Source organism: Dreissena polymorpha, unplaced genomic scaffold (genome assembly GCF_020536995.1).
Source record: "Dreissena polymorpha isolate Duluth1 unplaced genomic scaffold, UMN_Dpol_1.0 chrUn033, whole genome shotgun sequence".
Lineage (NCBI taxonomy): Eukaryota > Metazoa > Mollusca > Bivalvia > Myida > Dreissenidae > Dreissena > Dreissena polymorpha.
In genome coordinates, this window is record NW_026273347.1 from 32,501 (window position 1) to 56,272 (window position 23,772).

A 23,772-nucleotide genomic window follows, 5' to 3' on the forward strand; every position below is an offset into this window, starting at 1 on the left:
GAAAGTATATAAGGCGTGACATGCTCGAGAAGTGGTTGTCAAAGCCTTCAAAATCACTAAAATCGTGGAGCTAACGGGGGGCTTCGCCCCCCCCTGGACCCCCTAGCAGCCCCTGGACCCCCAGCAAATCTTTCAATATCCCCCCTAACCAGAAATACTGGACCCGCCCCTGAACAATATGTATACAATTTAATGTATAAGTTATTTATTTGTATTATTCAATAGAAATAATGTGTGTTATTATGCTCTGTATCGACAATATTTCTGTGTTCCAACTGACCTTCATCTAAAAAAGGTCTACTGTGCACAGTGTTCAACTTTCTACTACGGTTACTTTTTCCTTGACTGACCGCTGTTCTCAGGTTTGATTTTATTTGTACAGCCATTTTCACTACCTCTAATTTAAGTCAGGACGTCGTCAGTTATTAAGGCTCAATTGGTCGCGGTCGACTCAGGTTTGACTTACAAGTAGTCTGGGCAATCTCAAGTATACTGAACTATACCCCGGATACGGAAATTATGCTCAAAGGCGACCGGCAATAACTTACTTATAAGTATATTTTCCGGTTCCCCTGTATTTGTTATATACTTAAGAGTACACAGGGATCTTTTAAAGTAGTACCTTAGCCGACAATGACCAATCGAGCGTTTTTTTACATTTGGGCCTTGTTCTGTTAAAAGGGGTTTAATGCAGGTGCGTAAAGTGTCGTCCCAGATTAGCCTGTGCAGTCCGCACAGGCTAATCAGGGACGACACTTTGCGCATAAACTTGAATTTCTGTAAGGAGGGAATTCATTGAAACTAAAAATACCATAAAAGCGGAAAGTGTCATCCCTGATTATTCTGTGCGGACTGCACAGGTTAATCTGGGACGACACTTTACGCACATGCATTAAGCCCAGTTTTCTCAGAACGCGGCTCATATGTATGTACGCTAACTTGCTAACCCGAACAGAAAAAGTGTGAGGAAGTTTTCTGACTACCATGGAAAAATGCAAATAAATCAACAACAAAAATATCTGATAACGATTACATTAAAGGTTGTTTGCAGTACTCGTTATCTTTATTTCTCTACCAGCAAAAAAACTTGACAATAACCTTGATCTATATTAACCGTTTACAAATAAAGTGTTTGTTCGATTTACATTTTCAGGTCTAAATAAACAACTTCGGGATATTCCGTTTTACTTGATATCTCTTATGCTTGTTTACTTCCACCAGCGATCGTAAATTTAAATCGGATATATAACAGAATAAAATAATACTGAATGTTTTATCTCGGAAAAGCAAATAAACTTATAGTACAAACTGCTTATATGGTCGTTAACGTTTACAAAATTTGAACGGGTGCTGGCAGGGCATTCACACGAGGTATTACAATTAGATCGGTCGATGTTCGACTATTGCTTGTACTATTAAAAAGCGAGTGCGATCATACTCTACGTGACACAGTAGCTTATTTTATATACAGAACATAATAGTAATTGGTTCATAAACGCGTGACCTTACCGTGCTGTAAATTAATTCAATTCTTTAGCACACTTATACTTTAGCCTTCTGGCGTACATAATGAGATCAACCCATTTATACCTAGTGAACTCTCCCATCCTTCTGAATTAGATCAATTTATTACCAAAATTAGGGATATCTAGTATATTTATTTCTATATTTAGAATATTTTTTACAGAATTTCCTGTAAGCAAACAGCGCAGACCCTGATGAGACGCCGCATCATGCGGCGTCTCATCTGGGTCTACGCTGTTTGCCAAGGCCTTTTTTCTAGAAGCTAGGCATACATGGGTTAAACATAAATACATATATCAATATCATATACAATTATTAATTTCGTTATCGTGAAGATAAAACATCATGTATAAATGTTTCATTAATTTAATGCGGTAGTGTTTTGAAATAAATCACAGTGCTTGAGTGTCCTGTTTTACATTTACGTATGGTTTAAGCCCGTCTCTGTTCACACATTCTATACAACTCACGTTGATGCATTTCAAGTTTGAGATTATTTACATTATACCAGTTTTACTTCTTTGGCAAATTTGATGAATACAAAACCTGATCCTCTCAAGTTTGTTTGCTTGCATACGTAATCGATCATGAAAATAATGGTAATCGAAATAAAAATTACATAAAAGCGCTATTGAACGTATATTATAAGACGGATATGCATAAAAACGATGTTTCGACTGTTGGAAGCTAATATAATGTTATTCTTATCAAGTTTAATTATTTCAACATGTTATATTGCTTAATATCAACATAAACAACACGGCTATGCAATTTTGCCTTTCAGAACCATTTTTTAGGATTCGTCATGCACATAAATGACGATGATTTTAATGTTAAACTGTATATTGTTATGCCACTAAACCTTTTTAATCAAAGACTAATGTAGCTGATACTTGCTTAAGATTCCTTTTATCTTGCCTCAAAAAGCTACAATTCTGTAACTCTAATGTTCATTCAAACATGGAGTTGTTAAATGGCAATTAATTGTTCATGTTTAATTTCTAACAAGTTAAAAAGAAATGCGTATATGTGATGTGTATACTTATTCAAAGGTTTCGTGAATATTTCTACAATAAGTGTGAGGTTAGACAAATCCTCAAACCCAAGTTTTAACCCCAATAATTTGATTTGCCTGTTATAATGTGGTTAATCCAAGTATATATTTATTGTGTTTTGTTGGTTGTCATGTCAATTACTAGTGTATTAGCTCACACTGTTTGATAATGTGTTCCTTGCAATATATAAAGGACCACGTTGTATAATAAGGTTCCTTTCCTGCTGGTTCACTTGGTTTTACTTTGTTTATAATATTGGTGTTTTTATTTTGTAAGTACAACTGTATTAATCCAATCTTTGAAGAATGTCACAAAGATGTATGTAGGTAAAATAATTTGTATGTAGGTAAAATAATTTGGAAAAGTTTAATAGAAATAGGAATCGCCTCTAAAATTGTTTGTTTTTTCCAGAAATTATCTTAATTTAAATTTCAGATCCAAATGTTTAATATCAACTCATGTTAATATTTTTACGTTCATGCTTCATACATTAAAATTAATAAAAATTGCGTAATGACTTGAAGGGGAGTTGTTGGGTGAATACATGGATTATACAATGCCATACTGCTACAATCAGGTCATACAGAGGAAGCATGTGAAGCAACATGATATGACAACCAGCAAATACAACGCCATACAAACCACGGAGTGTTGCAGCTGTGCGTGATGGTCATGTAGCGCACTCCCAAGTCGTAGAACATCCTCAGGGCAGCCAGGCTACTGTCTATAGAATGACCGCCTTCGAGACCCACTAGACTGGCAACCCGACCGGCTTGGAATGCATCAAGTATACCTGTAAAACGAAAACAATAAAGTATATTAAAAAATAATATAAAAATACAAAAAGTTGTAAATATATATTACAAATACATCCACATCGACTCTCTCCTTTTTTGTACGACGACTCGTGTCTTATTTCATAACATCCCGCCTTAGCGCAAATTTTTATAGGTAAATGATGTTACCTTATGTATAAAATTCAATCTGAATGCGCTAGTGTAATAATTATGTAATTGTTTTGATTGTTACTGTATCACTTGGTTTATTGAAAATTATGTGACAATAGCGTTTGAATCTGATGAGTGTCAGCATTTTGTATAAAATTGCGAACCAGAGTAATTAATGGTCTTTTATTTGAAATTAATTAAATAAAAAAAAGTTCACTACATTTTGAACTTAAAAAGATTACTCGATTGTGGTCCTTAACAAGAATGTGTAACCAATTATCACCTTACATGCTTCATTTATAGCGGACACTCGCCACTGGAAACACAAATAACCTACTGTTGAAAATCTACCTTGCGCCGTTGTCACCCACCGGAAGGTGTCAGGATAGCGCGTGACGTACTTCCGGATGACGTCAAGCTGCTCAAGAGACAACAGGACAGCGTCTTTGTACTGGGACTTGCAGGGGACATAACATGCCCAGAACTGAGAACGGACAAAATAACGAAACGTTCATGAACCAAAATAAACCAAATGTTTCGCCTTTCTTAAAAGTGTCACCAAACATTGCATTCACCACCAAAGCTATGCAACTTGGCTATTAATTATTCACGTGCAGTTAATAAAATAAACCTTTTTGTGCAAACAATAAAATTAAATTAACGTTGATGCGCACGTAAATAACACTTGATATTAATAAAGTTGCCCCCCCCCCTTTCCAAAAATACGAAACATTTCTTTCCATGCGTCTAAACTTTTCGTAAAAATTGTGATTCGCACCTGTGCACCCAGTTTTCCCTCCCGTAGTCGGGGTATGTCGGTATGCGAGAGATTCGTACTCCAGACCTGCCGGAGGTCAGCCGTCAGGTCCACGCCGTAAACGGAAGTGTTGGAGAACCGTCGATAACGGTACGGTAGGTCATTATGTCTGCAATAGGTAAATAGGTCCGTGTATGTGCGTGTGTGCGTGCGTGCGTGCACACTGACAATGTTTGATGTATGAGCGTCATTTATTATGAATTATTGCACTCTAGTATGTTTTATATTTGTATGTACCACTTATAATAATTCTAAATGAATGTGCATTTAATGTCATATTACCGATGTTTTATGTATGCAAATATAACAGGCGTCAATGTAAATGTCAAACATGGAAAAATAAATGAAATAAAAAGTGTATGTATTATGAGCATTGCGCGCATATTCTTGAAAAATGCATTGGCTTTAAATACTTAGTGTTGCGTGTTGTTAAATGCTACGATTATGAATAGGGGCCAGATTAAACCTGTCTTTTCTTCTTCATAATTTGAGTATTAGTACGCATTTTGTTATGATATTCTCAGGAACATCTTTGAAATTTCTTTTTAAACATGAAATGTTTTATAAGCATTTGTTAAGATTTTGCTTATTACTAATGTGATAGTAATTTCTCACCGAAGGCTTTACTAATACAATCGAACAAAATACATACAAATAATAATAATATATGTTCGTATCTTCATACCCGTCAATTAATGGATAGCTGTCCAAGACGCATTTCGCTTTGTCCAGATCACTAATAGCATGAGAGCAATCAACTTCTGGTAGATCCCATACGCCGCCGGCCTGACATCCGGGCACCGGCGTCTCAGCGCCGTTACTTCCTGAAGTTTTGGAGGCAACCACCGCCAGCGCAATGACGAGCGCCAACACAATAACGCTGAGCACACATATGGCGCCGTATAAGAGACGCGTCTGCATCCTCTTCCGGGAATCACCGAAAAGGCCTGTACGCGAGGAGACGGTTGCCGTACTACCGCTATTAACGTAAGACACCTCGCCGTTAGCATCCATTAAAAAACACTTATCAAATGTATGCCATATTTCAATAAGGAAAGCAGACGAACGCAAAGCTGTCTTATTGTAATACTTGTTAATTAAATGTTAACTTGTACTAAGTTGATTTTAGGCGCGTGTTTAAGTTTCATAAATCTAAACGTGTGCCGGGTTTAACAGAAACGGCTTGATATGCTCATTTACATCGAATTTAACCATTCAGTGACTTGAGCATGGCTTTGAATACGGACACCGATATCTTCAGTTCACAACAGCCTGTGTAATGTTTACAATATAAACCAAACTTTCGAGTAGTTTGAATTGTTGAAGTGTACCTTATTCCTTAAAGGTACCGTAAAAAACAAACGAAAAAAAAAGAAAAGTTCTAAAATACCGTATTTTTTTACAATTATTAGTTTATATCGAATAACATATCACGACTGGTATATCACATTACTTGAAAAAATTGTTTTGTTTTCATATTTTCAGTATATTCGGTAATAAATTTTACTGGGTATGTCTACCAGGTAACTACCGGATAGCTATATATAACGCAACTCATCGTCACGTGTTAAACCCAGGAATGCAAAGTGTGCATGCGTAGTGAATTTAATATATTATATATATATATATATATATATATATATATATAATGATCTACTTGCGTTCTTTATAGTGTGTATATCGTTATATCACCTATTTTCGCGATGTACTTTGAATTTCACATCGCGAATTGTATAACCGAATAAACTAAAAATATAAACTTTTTTCAAGTAATGTAATATACCAGTCGTGATATCTAAATCAATATAAACTAATAATTGTAAAAAAAAATACGGTATTTTAGAACTTTTTATTTCGTCGTTTGTGGTTGACGGTACTTTTAACGCTTTAATAAATATGACTGAAATTGTACGTTTTTTTAAGAATGTGTTTACTGAATTTAAACCATTCTGTTTAGCAAATAAAATAACTATTGTTTCATGCATCATTGCGTCTGTTACTTTGCGGTTGCAATAATAAATATTCTTACAGCGTTCAGCACGTAAATTGTACTTCGAAAACAATCGAAATATTAAAGTACAAACGTTCGCGGTTAAGTTTATATCACGCGTTCTGCAAAAACTGGGCTTAATGAATGTGCGTTAAAAATCGTCCAAGATTAGCCTGTGCTGTCTACCCTGGTTAAACATGCACGACAATTTACGCTTTTATAAATGTTCGTTTAAAGGCAGTCTCATATAAGCAAAAATCAAGTTAAGGCGGATAAAAGACATACTGATTACCATGTGCTGACTACAGCTGTGTATGGCGGAAGTTGCAATGATTAAGCTTACAAAGCAAACATTTGTTTTATATCGAGTCGGTATATCTTTGCATACCGCCCGATATCGGTATTCACATCGGTGGATATCGTCCCGTTAAAAAAAAATGTTTGTTATGTGTGTTACACTGTATAACAGATTTAAGTTAAAATGAATCGTGGGAACAAAATTATCATTTCGAAAGCTTACACTATGTTCTGTTAAAAAAGAAACAAATACTTTTAATAAAAGACAATTTAAAAAGATTATAGTATTGTTGTTGTTTTTTTCAAAGATGAAGGCATATAAATGAACAAAGCGATAAATAGAATTTGCATCTATGCAAACATTAAATACAGCTTTATTACAACATTGCTATATTGATGTTAGGTAAATGAATCCGTTATCTTGAAACGAATGTAGTGATATTTAAGACACCATACTGTGTGCTTTAATGTAAGAACATACAATAAATATCATACAGCTACTTAAAAGGACTTCTTCACGGTAAGTAAAACAAAGATTAAAAACAAAATATCATATCCAAAAATGAATGTCTGCATTATGTTTAACAAGTAAGTTTCTTAGTATGTCTATGTCTAAAATTATATAGAAAACGTATGACTTAAGTTGTGTTGCATTTGTATTTCTTTGTATATCACTGTCTAAAATTAATTAGATAACGTACATGATTTCTATTGTGAAGCATATGTTTCATATATGTTTCTGTTTCCAATCTTGTAATAACATGTGTTGAAAACACAACATTTGTGTTTAAGAAAAATAATAACATTATCGGTATATTATTGAATAATCAAAGTTTGTGGTCTAAGGCTGATATTGCCGGGGTGGAAATTGGGGATAAGCGCCCATTTCTCTAGAAAAGCCCCATAAGGCACGCGTCTCAAAAAGCCTCTGTCAGCCAAAATCCAGCTCCTGGCCTACGAGTGTGGCTTAGTTCTAAGCCCGGCAGACCATGTTCTAGCTGACAGGAGAAGGGGTGCAGGCGGGTCTAAGGCGCCTTGCGGCATACCCAATCATGGGAAAGGCTAGGGGAGTCAACCCCGACATCAAATCCGGAGCCGGAGTCCCTAAGGCAGTCTGGCCTTGTCCTCAAGGTCATTCTGGCAACTCCTGCGACAACGCTGGTGCCAAGCTGTATCGGTCTACCGTTCCCTTGGGTCCATCAGCTGCGTGGAGAGGGGGTCCTGACGCATGGGTAACCCAGGATCTCCATACTTTCTTGCCCAGGCTTGCGCCTTGAAGAGGTCACTCCAGCTTCGTGTCACAGCGATGAAACCAACACGAGAGGCAGTAGTCACGGGTTGTGACTCGTTTGACGAAGAGAAAGGACGCCACGGACTGACTCCGGCGGTGGGAGAGACCGCCATGTCTCACTGGTCAGCTACCGCCCGCCTCAAGCTGGGCAATCCCCGGTCAATAAGGTGCTGACCCGCCAACATCCGCCTGCTTCAATGGGTGCTTGGAGCTTAGTGTGTATTCACGATAAGCGGATGGAAACCACGCACCAGGAAAAACACAGAAAACTGCGAAGACGTCTCCAGCACTTCGTTTTGCAAGCTGGAATGTGAGAACAATGTGCCCTGGGATCTCTGATGACTTGCTCACCATTGATGACTCTAGGAAGACCGCCATCATCGACAGAGAACTCACCAGAATGGACATTTGCATCGCCGCCCTCCAAGAAACTAGATTATCATCTAGCGGTTCCCTCAGGGAAGAAAACTACGCTTTCTTCTGGAAAGGGAGGGAGCCAGAACAGCCACGGCAACATGGAGTGGGTTTTGCTGTTAAGAACACCTTGCTCGCCTCCATCGAACCCCCCACAGGTGGCACGGAGCGCATCCTTACACTTCATCTTAACTCAGCTACAGGTCTCATCCCCATTTACAGCGTCTATGCACCGACTCTGGGCGCTTCCGATGAAGACAAAGACATCTTCTACGATCAGCTGGACAGTTTGCTTGGCGGGATCCCCAAGGTTGAGCCTATCCTGCTCCTCGGTGACTTCAATGCCAGAGTTGGGACAGACCATCAGTCATGGTCGTCTTGCATTGGACACTATGGCACTGGGAAGATGAACGACAATGGACAGAGATTGCTAGAGCTCTGCTCCTATCATAACTTGTGCATCACGAACACCTTCTTCCAGTCTAAATCCCAGCACAGGGTGTCATGGATGCACCCCAGGTCCCGTAGGTGGCACCAACTCGACCTTGTGATCACTAGACGCTCCCTGCTGATCAGCATACTAGGAACACGCAGCTACCACAGTGCAGACTGCGACTCAGACCACGCCCTAGTATGCAGCAGAATGAGATTCCTCCCCCGCAAGCTACATCGCTCCAAACCCCCAGGTCGGCCTCGTATCAACATAGCCAGGATTGGTGATTGCCAGCGCAGGGAGGAATTTTTTAACAGCCTTGAGAATGCCCTCAAAGATCTTCCAGAGCAGGATGCCATGGGACGATGGAAGTCCATCAGGGATACCATTTACGATGCCGCCATTGCCGCCTTTAGAAAGAAGGAGGGAAAGAATCCTGACAGGTTTAACGCCAACCTCCAAGAACTTGAACCTGTCCTTGCTACCAAGCGCTCAGCTCTTCTCGCCTACCAAAAGTCACCATGCGAGAAGACGCTCTCAGCTTTGAGGACGACACGAAGCAATGCTCAACGTATAGCCCGACGCTGCGCCAACGACTACTGGCTGCAGCTGTGCGAGAGCATCCAGCGCTCAGCCGACTGTGGAAATGTGCGTGGCATGTACGATGGCATCAAAAAGGCAGATGGCCCCACGGTCGAGAAGACCGCCCCACTCAAGTCCTCCACTGGGGAGACGATCACTGACCGCAACCACCAGATGAGGAGATGGGTGGAGCACTACTCAGAGCTTTACTCTAGTGTAACTGTTGTCACCGAATCCGCCATCAACGCCATCAGTGACCTGCCCGTAATGGAAAAGCTTGACGCCATTCCCACTGTTGATGAACTTGCCAAAGCAATCGACTCGCTGAGCTGCGGCAAAGCCCCAGGAAGTGACGGCATCCCACCAGAAGCCATCAAATGCGGGGAGACCACCCTACTCCAGCCACTGCACGATCTTCTGCTTTTGTGCTGGGAGGAAGCAGCAGTGCCACAAGACATGCGAGATGCATCCATAGTCACCCTTTACAAGAACAAGGGCGACCGGAGTGACTGTAACAACTACAGAGGCATCTCTCTGCTGAGCGTGGTTGGAAAGGTCTTTGCTCGCCTAGCCCTAAACCGTCTCCAGACCCTTGCAGCAAGGATCTACCCCGAGTCTCAGTGAGGTTTCCGCTCCGGCAGATCTACCACCGACATGATCTTTACTGTACGCCAACTCCAAGAAAAGTGCAGAGAACAGGGTTTGCCTCTTTACTTGGCCTTCATCGACCTCACTAAGGCTTTCGACCTGGTCAGCAGACCCGGACTGTTCCGCCTTTTGGAGAAGATTGGTTGCCCTCCCAAGCTGCGCAGCATGGTGGTATCCTTTCTCGAAGACATGAAAGGAACTGTCGTCTTTGACGGGTCATCCTCAGAGCCATTCTTCATCAACAGCGGTGTCAAGCAGGGTTGCGTGCTTGCACCTACCTTGTTTGGCATCTTCTTCTCGATGCTGCTGAAGTATGCTTTTGACTCGTCCATTGATGGCATCTACATTCACACCAGGTCTGACGGGAAACTCTTCAACCTCGCTCGATTACGGGCCAGAATAAAAGTGACCGAAGTCCTCGTCAGAGAGATGCTGTTTGCGGACGATGCTGCCCTGGCCACGCATACAGAAGAGGCTCTTCAAAGACTAATAGACCTCTTCGCTACAGCATGTTCAGAATTTGGGCTTACTGTCAGCTTGAAAAATACTAATATCATGGGCCAGGATGCCAGCAACGTACCCTGTATTAAGATCGGGGACTATACCCTGGAGGTGGTGGAGGACTTCACCTACCTCAGCGGAAACCTGTCCATCGATACCGAGCTAAGCAAGCGCATCGCAAAGGCTTCAGCTACCATGGCCAGACTGACAAAATGAGTCTGGGAAAATAAGCTTCTGATAGAGAAGACCAAGACCAGGGTATACCAGGCCTGTGTCCTCAGCAATCTGCTGTATGGTAGCGAAACATGGACGACCCTCATGCGACATGAACGCCGCCTCAACATTTTTCACATGCGTTGCCTAAAGCTGGAGATAAAGTGGCAGGATCGTATCCCATACAATGACATACTGGAACGTGCTGGGATCCCAAGCATGTATGCCCTACTCGCTCAACGTCGCCTCCGCTGGCTTGGTCACGTGCACCGAATGGAGGATGGACGCCTACCAAAGGACGTCTTGTACGGCCAGCTTGGAACTGGCACGTAACCCATAGGTCGCCCAGCTCTCAGGTACAAAGATGCCTGCAAGCGGGACCTCAAAGCCTGCTGCATTACAGCAGAAACATGGGAGACTCTTGCCGATGATCGCACCGCTTGGCGACAGTCTTTACACAGAGGTATCGAGGCAACTGAGGAAAGCAGATCCGGACATGCAACTCAGAAGAGAAGCATGCGAAAAGCGCGCGTCGCCATCTCCTCGACTGCAAGCCCCTTTGTGTGCGTATTGTGCAACAAGGACTGCCACGCCCGCATCGGCCTGCTCAGTCACAGCAGACGTTGCCCCAAGAAGTGACAAACAGAGCGCATAAGCATAGTCTTTCGAGACTCAGCGCTGCCAACAAAAAATAAATAAAAAAAAATCATTGTTTGAAATCGGTAAATAATCAAGCTTTTTTTCCGTTTCCTCAATACATTGGAAAATACAATAAGATACCTAATATAATCCACTGTTTTGAAGCACGCATATTGCAGTGGTAGCGCACTTATTTTTACTTACGGTTTTAATCCCGGAGAAAGTAACATCTTTGTGTCTCTCTTTTTCTTGCTATTTTAATAAATTATGAATATTCAAAACATTATAAAATTGTTAAAATGAGAATAAAAAATAATAATAACCCGTGAACCTTTAACTATATACATGATTATCTGATGAATAATCCTATTGATTTTGTTAAAATCCCAAAATTCGTTTATGTGTATTTAAATTATTTATAATATAAAATATACAAAATAGCTTACTAAAAGTCGGAACAACTGTGTTTGACACATCGATACTGACTTTATGGTATGTGATGCAGAACCGAAAGGTGTGTCCATGTTCCATATGAACATATTTATCTCAATAATCTCAGCATAGTAGTGGGTCATTTTCTAACAGTGTACGTCAATCCAACATCAATGAAATTTTAACCCATTTATGCATAGTTGACTCTCCCATCCTTCTAAATTGGATCGATTTATTTCCAAAATTAGGGATGTCTAGTATATTTATTTATATAGAAAGTCCTTTAAGAAAACATAATGCGGCGTCTCATCTGGGTCTACGCTGTTTGCCAAGGCCTTTTTTCTAGACGCTAGGCATAAATGGGTAAACCGCATAGACAGTATATGCGAATGTATAAGGTACCCCAGAGAAAGCTTACATTGAATGCGATCTGGACCATGGAAAGCGACCGACTTAGTTTCTTGCTCAAGTCTGTCTACGACGTGCTGCCAAGTCCAACAAACCTAGTGACTTGGGGTCTTGCCGAAAAGCCAGATTGCAAGCTCTGTGGAAGACCAGCGAATCTGGAGCATGTCTTGAGCTCATGCAGGACAGCCCTGTCTGATGGTCGATACAGATGGCGTCACGACAGGGTTCTTTCTTCAATCGCCGATCATCTAGATCAAGCACGAAAAGCGCAGAAGACGACCAACAAAGGCCCCTCATTCATTTCCTTTGTCAGAGCCGGAGAAGAAGGGGCAAAGGCCAAACGCGCATGTGGGATTCTTGGAACGGCAACAGATTGGAGAATGGAAGCAGACTTGAAGAAACAGCTCAAGTTTCTACAGGAGATCACCGTGACAAACCAGAGACCCGACAGAGTACTGTGGTCAGCTGCATCAAAACAGGTTGTGATGGTGGAGCTCACAGTACCATGGGAGGAGCGGATTGAAGAGAGCTTCGAACGGAAGCGCGAAAAGTACCAGGCCCTCACAGATATCTGCACAGAGAAAGGCTGGAAGGCATGGTGTTTTCCAGTGGAGGTCGGCTGCAGAGGTTTCCCAGCGCAATCATTGTGGCGCACTTTCAGCAGACTGGGGGTTACAGGACAGGTCCGGAAACGGGCCATATCGGTTTTTGCACGTGAAACGGAGTCTGCTTCCTTGTGGCTATGGCGGAAGAGAGAGGAGAAGTGGATAGGGGGACACAGGGCTGTCGACTAGAGACTGGCCACCGAGACCTGGCAGATGAGAAAGTGTAGCGGAGGCTTACTATCTCCTGGCCGGAAATTGATCACTTCCGGTCGGCACACCATAGGAGGACGTAGTGGGACAGTGCCGAAACGTCCGATGAATATGAACCCACCTGATGAAGGAGATAGTAGCAGCATCACGGCTGTATCTGACAACTATATCTTCTGGATATCCAGTGACTGTTGGGAAAGACCAGCTGACAACTGTGAATAGTACAGTGACACCATGGAGAGACAGGTGGCAGCTAGGAAAGACTGGCATAGGGGTAAACTGTCCCAGCAAGTCAGTTTACGTTCTTCGTAAGAAGAAACCCGAGCAAGCTACAGAAAGACAACGCAAGAAATACCCCCGAGGTCGTACGAGAGTGGGGGAGGATGATCGACCTACAAGCCAACAGGTAACGAACACGCCCGATCAACCACAACGAATCAGAACAAGGACTGGGCAAGAACATGTAGTTGTGGGAAGGTATGTAAGAATAAGGTGGGACTGAAGATTCATCGCACAAAGATGGGATGCGCACCAATCCTAAATCTGTTGCAACGCGCAAGGCAACTTGGTAAGACGGAGGAGGAGCTGGATCAGGATGAACACCACAGTGTCCAGAGCCTCTACGCATCAGAAGAGGGTGAGGTAACCATTGATAACGCAGAGAGGACTGAAGATCGAGCTGCGGTAGAATCTACAGAGCGGCGGAAGAAAGTGATGTGGCCAGCAAGTACAGAGAGAGCGAAGTGGAAGGCGTTTGAAGAGGAGCTGGAACTGGTGATGGAGAACGTTCTGAAAGGCAAAGTAGAGAGCAAGCTGCATGTCATGTCTGAGCTGATCTACACATTTGGAAAAGAGCGATTCGGAACTGCTAAAGAGAAAGTCGGAAAACTCAAGGTTGGCGAGAATAGAAGACTGCAGAAGATTCCCAACCTAAGGGGAGAACTCAGACGCTTGAAAAGCAGATACAGACAAGCAGAGGATGAGGAGAAACAAGGTCTGGCAGAACTGAGAGATGATGTACGGAAGGAGATCAAGTGTTTACGGAGTAACTGCAAACTGCATGTGATATGTCCTGAAAAGGATACAGAGACTTCGTTAAGTAACCTATACATTATATTTGTACTTCGTAGCACAACTATTACATACTCTGTGCGAAACCTATACAAAAAGCGACTTGTAATTTCCTTCGAAACAAAGCATTTGAATAATTAAAATACATGTTCGTAACTTTTTTTGTACTTTAAAATGTGTAATGTACAATCAATCAAAGTAACATGTAGTTTTATTCAATTTAAGTTACCGTAATTTGCTATTTTAACATATTAACTACCTTATGCAATGCTTCAAATCAAAATATTTCGATTTTACCTCAAAATAAAAGTAAAGGTTGAAACTACGCACATTTGTTATTAGTTTGTTATTGAAAATAAGTGCTGAAAATAAATTACTGGATCCTCCGTACTCTAATCCATAAACACCAAAAAAGATGAAACTCGCCTGATTAAGTAGTGTATGTACACAATGTTTTCGTAGTAAAACATATACCCGACTTCGTAGCAAAACGGACTACGCTTATACCTCGTCAGCCCCCAGTGAGACTATGCAATTATTTATTATTATAACCTTAGATTGTAAATTCTTAGAAATTATATGAAAATAAAATTAACATAAAATAAAGATAATACACAAATGACGGGTATTTGTTTTGATTGGCATTCAGATATGATAGCAATGACGGAACTTCAAGATAAAACCCGTCGAGAGTTGTATTCGTAAGTAACATATGGGCGAATGTAGGTTGGGAGCGGTGTCAATATTGAATCAATACCGACAATCACAATTAAGCGAGCACAATTTTATTGTTATAGGAATAATATATATTTATTATAAATATTAATTTTTAAATTTATATATTAAACTCTCAAATAATGAATTAATAAAATACTATTTAGCACTTATACAGCAAAGACCAAATTATTACGCTTGCATAAAATCACAGTTTTATAACATTGCAAGGTATCGACGGAATATTGATCGGCGTATTATCTCATCGCATTATTTTTCTAGAACATTCTCTGTTTGCATAGTTATAAATAAACAACGATCGACTTCTAATTGTCCTACTACCTGCCGGCGCAATGATGCATAAACTGATTTCGTTAAATTGAGCTTATGTTTTATTTTAGATGTAAACAAAAATAATATTAGCAATTCGCCTATATATATTCGCCAATTTATTGAGAACAATCGGTTTCTAAAACTAATACTTTGAATACGCAGATATCAAATGGACAATATAAATATATATTTTATTTTCAAAACACAGTTCGTGAAACTAAATAAATATATCTAACAAAAACAGAACATACAAGGTGCTCTCATGAAATAAGGATTAAAGCTTAGAGTTATACACAATTAAGCACGTGCACAATTTCTTACAATGACACATTCAAATTAGTAATTGTTTAGTCTTCATTCTAAATATGAAATATTGTAAGAAGCTTATTTTATGACAGATATATTGACAGCTATCATATAGGTATAATTGCTGATGTCTGCCCTATCGTTATGGTGTGTTGGCGGACACGCCCAATCTCCACGCAGAGTTGTCGTTCCTTGCTCTCACATACAACTCTGCGAAAGGCTCAGTCCTCCATTTTGTCTATAAAATAGATAAAACCGGACAAACGCTATCAACGTATATTTGATTGGATATTTAAGATCGCATGCATTAAATTAAGAAACATGACTTTTAAATGTACGATAAATCGTGCAAAAACTTGCAAGTTTTAATGCAACTCTTTGGAACTAATTTCTTGCCCATTTACGTAGATGGAATCATTCCACGCACTTCACAAATGTAAACAATTGAAGATATTTTTTTTGAGTGACGTTAGGAATTGCTTCGACGTGTGTATGTATGTTGGTTTCTTAACATAAAAAAACCATATCAATTTTATAATAATGAATTAAGACTGATATAAGATATCATGGTATGAGATGGTTTTCTTTAATGCAGTGAATGCAATGTAACCGTCGTGCAAGAGATTGTTTAGTATTATGTAACCTCAATGATGAACGCTTGGAATGATCATGACATAAATGAGACGCTTTCATGACAATAGTCCGTTCTGAGCCCAACACAGAGTTGAATGTAATGTAACCGTCGTGCAAGAGATTGGGACACGCCAAGCAACATATACCTCAATTTGTCTTTTTTGCGGGTATATCGTTCGTTTTGTCGCTATTCATTGCCGCAAACACGCCAGAACAATATGTCGGAAAGAAGCCATGATTTTAGTACTACATAAGAATGTATCAGATAGCAACTCACCGTAGAAGGTAAAGTTTTATCGCAATATTAGAATACGTCTATTCGATAAAAACATTATCAACGTTATGTATTTAATGTGACCTCATTAAAACAAATGAAGTTTAAATAAGACACTCAGAAACAAACACCGGTGGTTCATTATCACAACACATTCTTTCAGTTCAGTGTTTAATTTCTTGTATAGAAATTATCTAGAGGTCCCAACATACAATCTTTATCACTTCCAATATCATATTATACTTGTCTTAAGCCAAAGACACCAGTTAACAATTGTTCCAAATGTTAATTGCAATGGTGCGAGACGTTACTGTGTTCAATACATGTGCGAAAATAAACAAATATATCAACAATCGCAAACAAATATATTCAATATAAACTCGCATTTGAAGGATAAGCGTCGTATGCTGGAGATTTTAACAAACCCGAAATTTCAGTTACCCAATCACACTCCGAAAGTTCTACGTGTTTATCTATTTAGCGGCTTTTCTCAATAATTTCCTTTTCCGTAATGCCTAGTATGATATTATTTGCATTATAAAATTACCCTTTAGAGGGGCTCTATTGACTGTTTTTTATGACTTATCGTAGTTCATGCATTAAAAACGGTATTAGGTCTTATTTGTTTATGCCTTAGGATCAGCATCAGAGCGGCTTTAAAATAGATTGATATAAACCCAAAAAAATTACATTTGGTTTTTGTTAAGACTTCAGCATTTAAAAAAATACTTAAGAAAATTATTGTATTTTTTGTATGTATGACTATTAATATAAATAAGAAAACATTAAAATTTAGAACTTGAAGTACATGTATTATTTAAACTGTAACATGTTATTTATGGATAATCAAACGTATAAACAATCAAAATATTTAGTATTATCATTAATGCTGGAAGTTTTATAACATATTTTTTTCAACGGATACAAAGATATCAATACTGTTCCAAGAGGATTGTATAGTTGATAACCATTTTAATTGGCAATATCTAGTGTAAGCGTCTTCACTTTTCCAGTGTTGATGTGTTTACACAAAACACGCAGATCCGTGTCGCCGAACATAAACGTTACCTCAATTTCCTGTTCCTCAAAAGGAATGTCATTCTCAAAATCAATTTGAAATCTTCCTACGATCTCACAGCCAGGGTCAGTTGTGAACATCGGGTCATTGTTTTCTGTTCTAAATATAACAACATAATCGGGGTTTTCAGTCGCGAAAAATGCGTGTGTCACCTTGTTATCAAATGGCACATCTTCATTGACTCTTACAAAGACCCTGAACACATCTTTAACCAACCATTCACCGTTCATGAATATTTTCTTTTCCATCGGGTATTTTTTCTCAAAATCATAATCAAAAATGTCTACCCCGTACGTGTAATCCATAACTCTGGAGGATATGATGTTAGGTTTGTGTCAGAACATAATGGCTCCTTTCAACACGGCCAATCCCGCCTCCTCCGGAACTATTAACCGTACCGCTTGAAGTTCTGTCTGTATCCTCTGTTGGACATAAGGACTCTCTGCAAACCCTCCTACTAATATTTTAAGACCGACATCTTTCATTCTTTCTTCCTTCAGAACGCTGCTTATGTGATTCACTATTGCGGAGATCTGATCTGTGAAGAAACTTTGCATGATAGATGGATGTATACCAAGTTTATCTTTACCTCTCACAAATACCTTTTCACCAAACATCAAAGATGACAGTCGGTATGATAAAGACTGATGAAAATGCTCCTCAGCATTTTCCTTCAAAACCACTGAGATGCGAAATGTGATGTCGGTCTGAGAATTCCTCTTCTTCACCTCAAAGTCACGCATCATATCAAAGTAATCGTACATTTCTTCCGCTTGCATAGCAGTAAGAGCCCTTGTCCCAAATATTTCTGCCATAAACTGTATGAAGTTTGCATCAACATAGATGCCTCCCCATGTGCCACCGCTAGGGGTGTGGATATTTTTGAGTGACCAATCGACTTTTCTCTCGTGAACAGATATGTCAGCGGTACCACCTATTAATTTTAAAACAACTGTATACGTATGAAGAGGAAATATTTCCCAAATTGTGTATTTACTAAGCTCCAATTAGAAATCATCACAATATTTTGTGATTAACTGAACATTTGGGATCAATGCAAAATCTTTTTTTTTACCTTTAAAGGAAGACAACAGCCTCTGCTTTTGGGATATTTAATGTAAAACAGTATATATGATATAGCATTCACATTCAAGAAATTGCCTTAATTTTTTACGGGCTTTTTGAATATGAATCTTCGTCTGACTTTAATGGAACAATGAACAATATAGAATCTGTCGAGAAGGCAAGTTTATGTTTCGACAATTGACAGCGTATTTGTAGAATTTCATATACTTTTATGTGAACGTAGCATTAATCGCCATAAGCTCACAAAGGAATCAGCAGAAGATGTAGAAGAAAAAGTTGCTGTAAAGGTAAACGTTAGCAGTTATTGTAATTTAAGATGCAACTAAACGCCTCCTAAGTCGACGACCATGAACTACTGTCCCACAAACGTGTGACCGAGGGCCTCACAATACACTGCGGCTGCCTCAGGCTCTAATGCCAACTTGAGTCTGTTGCAATTGATACCAGCCTAAATGCAGGCAAACATATAAACACTAACAGTTTGCATATGTTTACCTATTTCAACGCAAATAAAAGGTGAGTACATGTAGATAAGAAAAACAATTGCAGCGAGTGACGTTACGAAACACGAAAACAAATTTAAAAAAAGACGGACAACTTGATGGGCACTGGAATAACGTATATGTACCTGAATCGCGGCTTCTCTCATGAACCGTGTGGCAGCTAGGCCCCATATAGCTGGTATGGTAATTATATATGTTATGTCAGTTTCGAGCGTCCCTGTACGACTTAGATTTAACGCTTCTAATAGGTGTTTCTGTAGTTACCGAATCACCATTGTAAAAATCGGCCCGGCTGCGAAAGGTTTACCTTCCAAATCATCAACTGTTGCTGAACGCAAAAAACGCTGAAAATTGCATAAAAAGAAAACGATATATGCACAAGTGACGAAGATGGACCATTTGACATTGAATATGAACTAAGCTGTGGTTCATATATATAGATTTTACGAAGAGGATGGATTTACATGTAATATTAAATTATTTCCAAACGAATCTATTAAGCGTCCTCTAAGAGTAAAAAAAAAATATTTATGAAAAAGTCATTGTAATTGCCTTGATTTCATGGGTCATCACATATTGTTTTACATACCACTTTGTGGAATTTTAATGATTGTTAAATAGTGTGAGGTATTTAAAAAAAACACTCGTCGTATTTGGAAAAAAAACATGTTTTTTATGCAGTGCATCGTAACTAATTATGTTTTATATGTTTTATTTAAAACAATGGGCTTCGTTCAAAATTGTTAATTAGATCAATTGGATTTTCAAAACCATTGCAGGAATGTGAACTACCTTCTGATTGTCAAGAACCATCTTAAATCTTCTAAACAGTCTCAAGCCATGGTGTTTTCCGTCCGCTGCCAAAGAAACATACTTGCTCTCGGCGTCGAATCCGAATGAGTCGAACTCACCATCCTCATTGAGAACAACACTTGTTTGTGTTTTAAGTGAGATAAGTTGACCAGACCCGGACGTCCATTTCTTGTTAGTTTTGACATCATTTGGAGAATGCTTGAAGGAAAACGCATATCCACTGTAAGTGGTCCCGAAGACGAAGGCGGCAACAATCAGGGACTGACTTCCGACAGCATCCGTTTTATCTAAATACAAAACTCATCAAATTTGTGTGGATAGTTACAACGTTATGATCATTAATAGATTTTGGTGGCCATCTTGACGGTTATCTTGAAAATAAACATTCTGGAGCTCCGATATCGGTAAACATTGGATATGTTATAAAGTATCAGTTAAAATACCTTTTATAGTAATTTTTGGAGGTCAAAGCGTATATTAACCTGAATATTGATCATTTGGTCTCTTCGTGGGCGTTACCAACTTTTTCCCGCGACAAACTAACTTGTTCCCACGACGAAGTCTTGACCACGAATATATGACTCACGACTGCGGTTTTGTTTCACCACGTTAATTGCTCATGTGAAAGAATAACTACTCCATGGAACCAGTAACTAGTTACTAATTAGTCGCAACGAAATAGGTCACGAAGCACGTGACCTATCTGTGGCAACGAACCAAAATAATCGACAAGTCGAGTTCGTTGAAGGGTTGTCAGTTTTTTCAGGCCATCAAATTGCTGGTAAATTCTTCTTTAGTAAACATCGGATTTCATATGTCAAGCGAACACTCTTTTTCTGTATTGTACATAAGATTTAAAACAATAAACCGATCAAAAAGATCACAAAATTATAGCAGTGCATGGAAATTTATATCGCGTAGAGGAGAGACTGTAAGTTTCGGTTGCACTTTTAATTTCAACGCATGTTTTAAAAGAGTTAAGACAAATATACGCAATTCGAAAAATCCACAGGAGTACACTAATGCTTTCGTTATTAAAATACGTAATTTCACAAAATACACATGATGCATATGTATGCAACAACTTACAGTACTTATTGTATATGACGGACAGGATACATTCATTTAATCATTGTTAAACCAGCATTTAAGCAGGCGCCAGCCTGTTTCGTTATATGAAAAGCATGAACTTTGTTTGAACGTCACTACAGGATTCGACATGAGGCTTTACTACAGGGTGAACAAGCATTAACTATACACACAAAATAAAGCTGTTGAAAGGAGCACAACATATATATTGACAACATTTCATAAAAGACAAGTGGTAGAACAAAAACTAATCTACACTTTGAATTGCATTTGTATTCTTAAGTATATAATTAAAGTTAAGTTTAGGTTATGTTTGAAATATATCCATTCATGGAAGTTAGTAATATATTTCATTTTTATTGTATATTTTATTAAACCTGTTAATTTAAAACGTTGCATATATGTTAACAGGTGTAAATTTACAACGTTTGAGAAAAATAAAATGTGGCCACATTTAAAGCTTCTATGTATTGTTACATAATTGAAGGTGAACAAATGACCGTAAGAAAGTTAACAAGTTGTATGCCATTTTGTGTTTTAAGAATGTATAAAATGATGGAAAAAACCTATTTAAGTACTTATAAAAAGTATTGCTGATTTAATTGTCTTTGTAATTAATTTAGTACGAGTTTAATTCAATATGTAATTAGTTAAGCAAGGTAACAATTGGTCACTTTTATGACATGCAATTGCTTTTTCAGCTTATCTAGTGAATTAATGTCATATGTGTACATGAAATCATTTTAAACATATAAAAAATGTAGGTTAAGTATTTAAAGCGTACTAGAATAATGATACATTCAAAGTTTGCTTAATACAAGCAAGTTGTACCGCATAAAGGTTTCTTATGCAACATGGGCATTGAGTGACGCACTTAAGTGGGAGTAAGACTTCAGAATCGAATCCTATTGAATTCGGGTTTTTTGGTACCTATTTTAATTAATTTTAACCGATCCACGCACCCTTTCTTTATAAACATTGCCTGAACACCAGACATAATTGCGAAATTATTTATAGCAGCAAGATTTTCATTGAAGGTTTTTTAAATACCATCTAGTTAAATATTAATGTTGCCCGCAAATGACGACGATTGATGTAGACAATCAAATGCATGCATTGTTTTATTCTTCTTCGCTCTTAACACAAGTAACATACTTTTGGCACATACGATTAATATATAACAAGTGAGGGGATCTCAATGTCAGCAGCCACAACTTTAAACTAACGTCTAATTTCTGGTCGAATTTAAAGGGGCCTTTTCACAGACTTTGGCATGTATTGAAATTTTTCATTACATGCTTTATAATGATATATGTAAACATTGGATTTAAAAAGCTCCAGTAAAAAAAGACAGTAATAAAATAAAAGAACAAAAAGTAATCCTCAACTGGAGTCGAACAACTGACCCCTGGAGCCATGGAGTAAAGGTCTATTGCTTAGACCACTCGGCCATCCGTGCTCATGCAAGAAGGGACGAATTTTATGTTTTATATAAGCAATCCTCGTAGTATCACAAAATATAACGACAACAACAGATCTGTCCAAATTATTCAATCGTTTCGCGTTGCAACGCTTTATTATTTTCAGGGTTTTTAATCGTCAAAAGATGCAAAAATGGATATGTTAGAGCATGGTAAATATTCAGTATTACTGTGTCCTCACAAATATCATAACTACAACGAAAGTTTGCGATTCTGATACATTTATTTTTATTTTGTCAATTTACCAAAAACGTGAAAAGGCCCCTTAAAAGAAGAATGCGTTATTTGAACAAACGACTACGTCAAAAAATCGATCGCTTCTTTAAATTCTATCAGAATAGTGAACCTTAATTTCATTTATCCGTAATAATGTATTATTAGGTGGTTCTTTATATTTCCTGACCACTTCTCTATGTCATGAATGAGACTATCTTATAGCTGATTTTATTAACTTAATATGAATGACCGCAATTCGACACAGTGATAATATTATAGCACTGTACTTATGAGGACATGGTAATATAATGTTATTAATCAGTTGAATTCATATTGGCTTTGTTATTGAGCTGAAGACAGCCATATTGGCCTTAGGCCGCAGGCCGAAGGACAATACGGCTGTCTTCAGCTCAATAACAAAGCCAATATGAATTCAACTAATTAATGACAATTTCATTAATTAACTTTATAATAATATTCAGAAAGAAAAGGAAAAGCTTGAATTTCACTTTCGAATTACAGGTTTTTGCTTTTAAATTAAGTATGAAGTTTTGAAAAATAGCTAAATTTCTGTTCTATACAATTTTTTACCTGTTTAATATTACCATGCAAAATGCCTTAAAAAAATTTATGTTCACCAAAATATCTTTTTGAACGATTGAACTTCACCGGTACGTAAACAAGAATGGAAAAGCGTATAATGTTATGGTTGCTAAGCGCGCAACACCTAACGCAACACATAATAATCCTTTTTATCCTTTATATTTCTTTCGTATCGAGGGTTACCGCCCAAAACCCCCGCTTTGTCGATAGTGGTAAACAACTGTGTACCGGTAAAGTTCAATCTAGCCTACCTTTAAAGAGATATCTTGTTAATTTAAAACGAAAATGAATGTTCCATGCATTTAATTTCACAAACATAATTATTATTTCATTAAAATTACAATATGAAAGCGATATTACTGATAAAACATTGAAACAATACCATTTTAACTTAGTATATGATGAAAGATGCTTTCTAGACATTACATGATGCAGGAACACAATTTGATAGGTCGCGAAATTATGCAAAATTAACCTGAATAACATTCCAGCCACACTGGATCCAGTATCGTTGTTTTTAATACATCTCAGAAAAACAATTCGGATTGAAAACTTACTTATTGCCA

At 38.4% G+C, this 23,772-nt stretch overlaps 2 protein-coding genes across 2 annotated transcripts in view; one reads left to right on the plus strand and one right to left on the minus strand.

Annotated features, from left to right (window-relative positions):
• LOC127863753 (dipeptidase 1-like) overlaps nucleotides 1-5,617 on the minus strand; it is a 12,752-nt gene extending 7,135 nt beyond the window's left edge. The window contains exons 1-4 of the mRNA XM_052403394.1: nucleotides 5,029-5,617; nucleotides 4,305-4,452; nucleotides 3,878-4,010; nucleotides 3,222-3,372 (exon numbers count right to left, since the gene is read on the minus strand). Of these exons, the coding sequence (XP_052259354.1) occupies nucleotides 3,222-3,372; nucleotides 3,878-4,010; nucleotides 4,305-4,452; nucleotides 5,029-5,357 (761 nt within the window). The 5' untranslated portion in view covers nucleotides 5,358-5,617. The remainder of the gene's footprint in view (nucleotides 1-3,221; nucleotides 3,373-3,877; nucleotides 4,011-4,304; nucleotides 4,453-5,028) is intronic.
• A 2,623-nt stretch (nucleotides 5,618-8,240) lies between these two features.
• On the plus strand, nucleotides 8,241-9,974 carry LOC127863746 (uncharacterized). Its single transcript, XM_052403387.1, has one exon. The coding sequence runs from the start codon at nucleotides 8,241-8,243 to the stop codon at nucleotides 9,972-9,974; it is 1,734 nt and encodes a 577-aa protein (XP_052259347.1).
• Nucleotides 9,975-23,772: the final 13,798 nt, after the last annotated feature.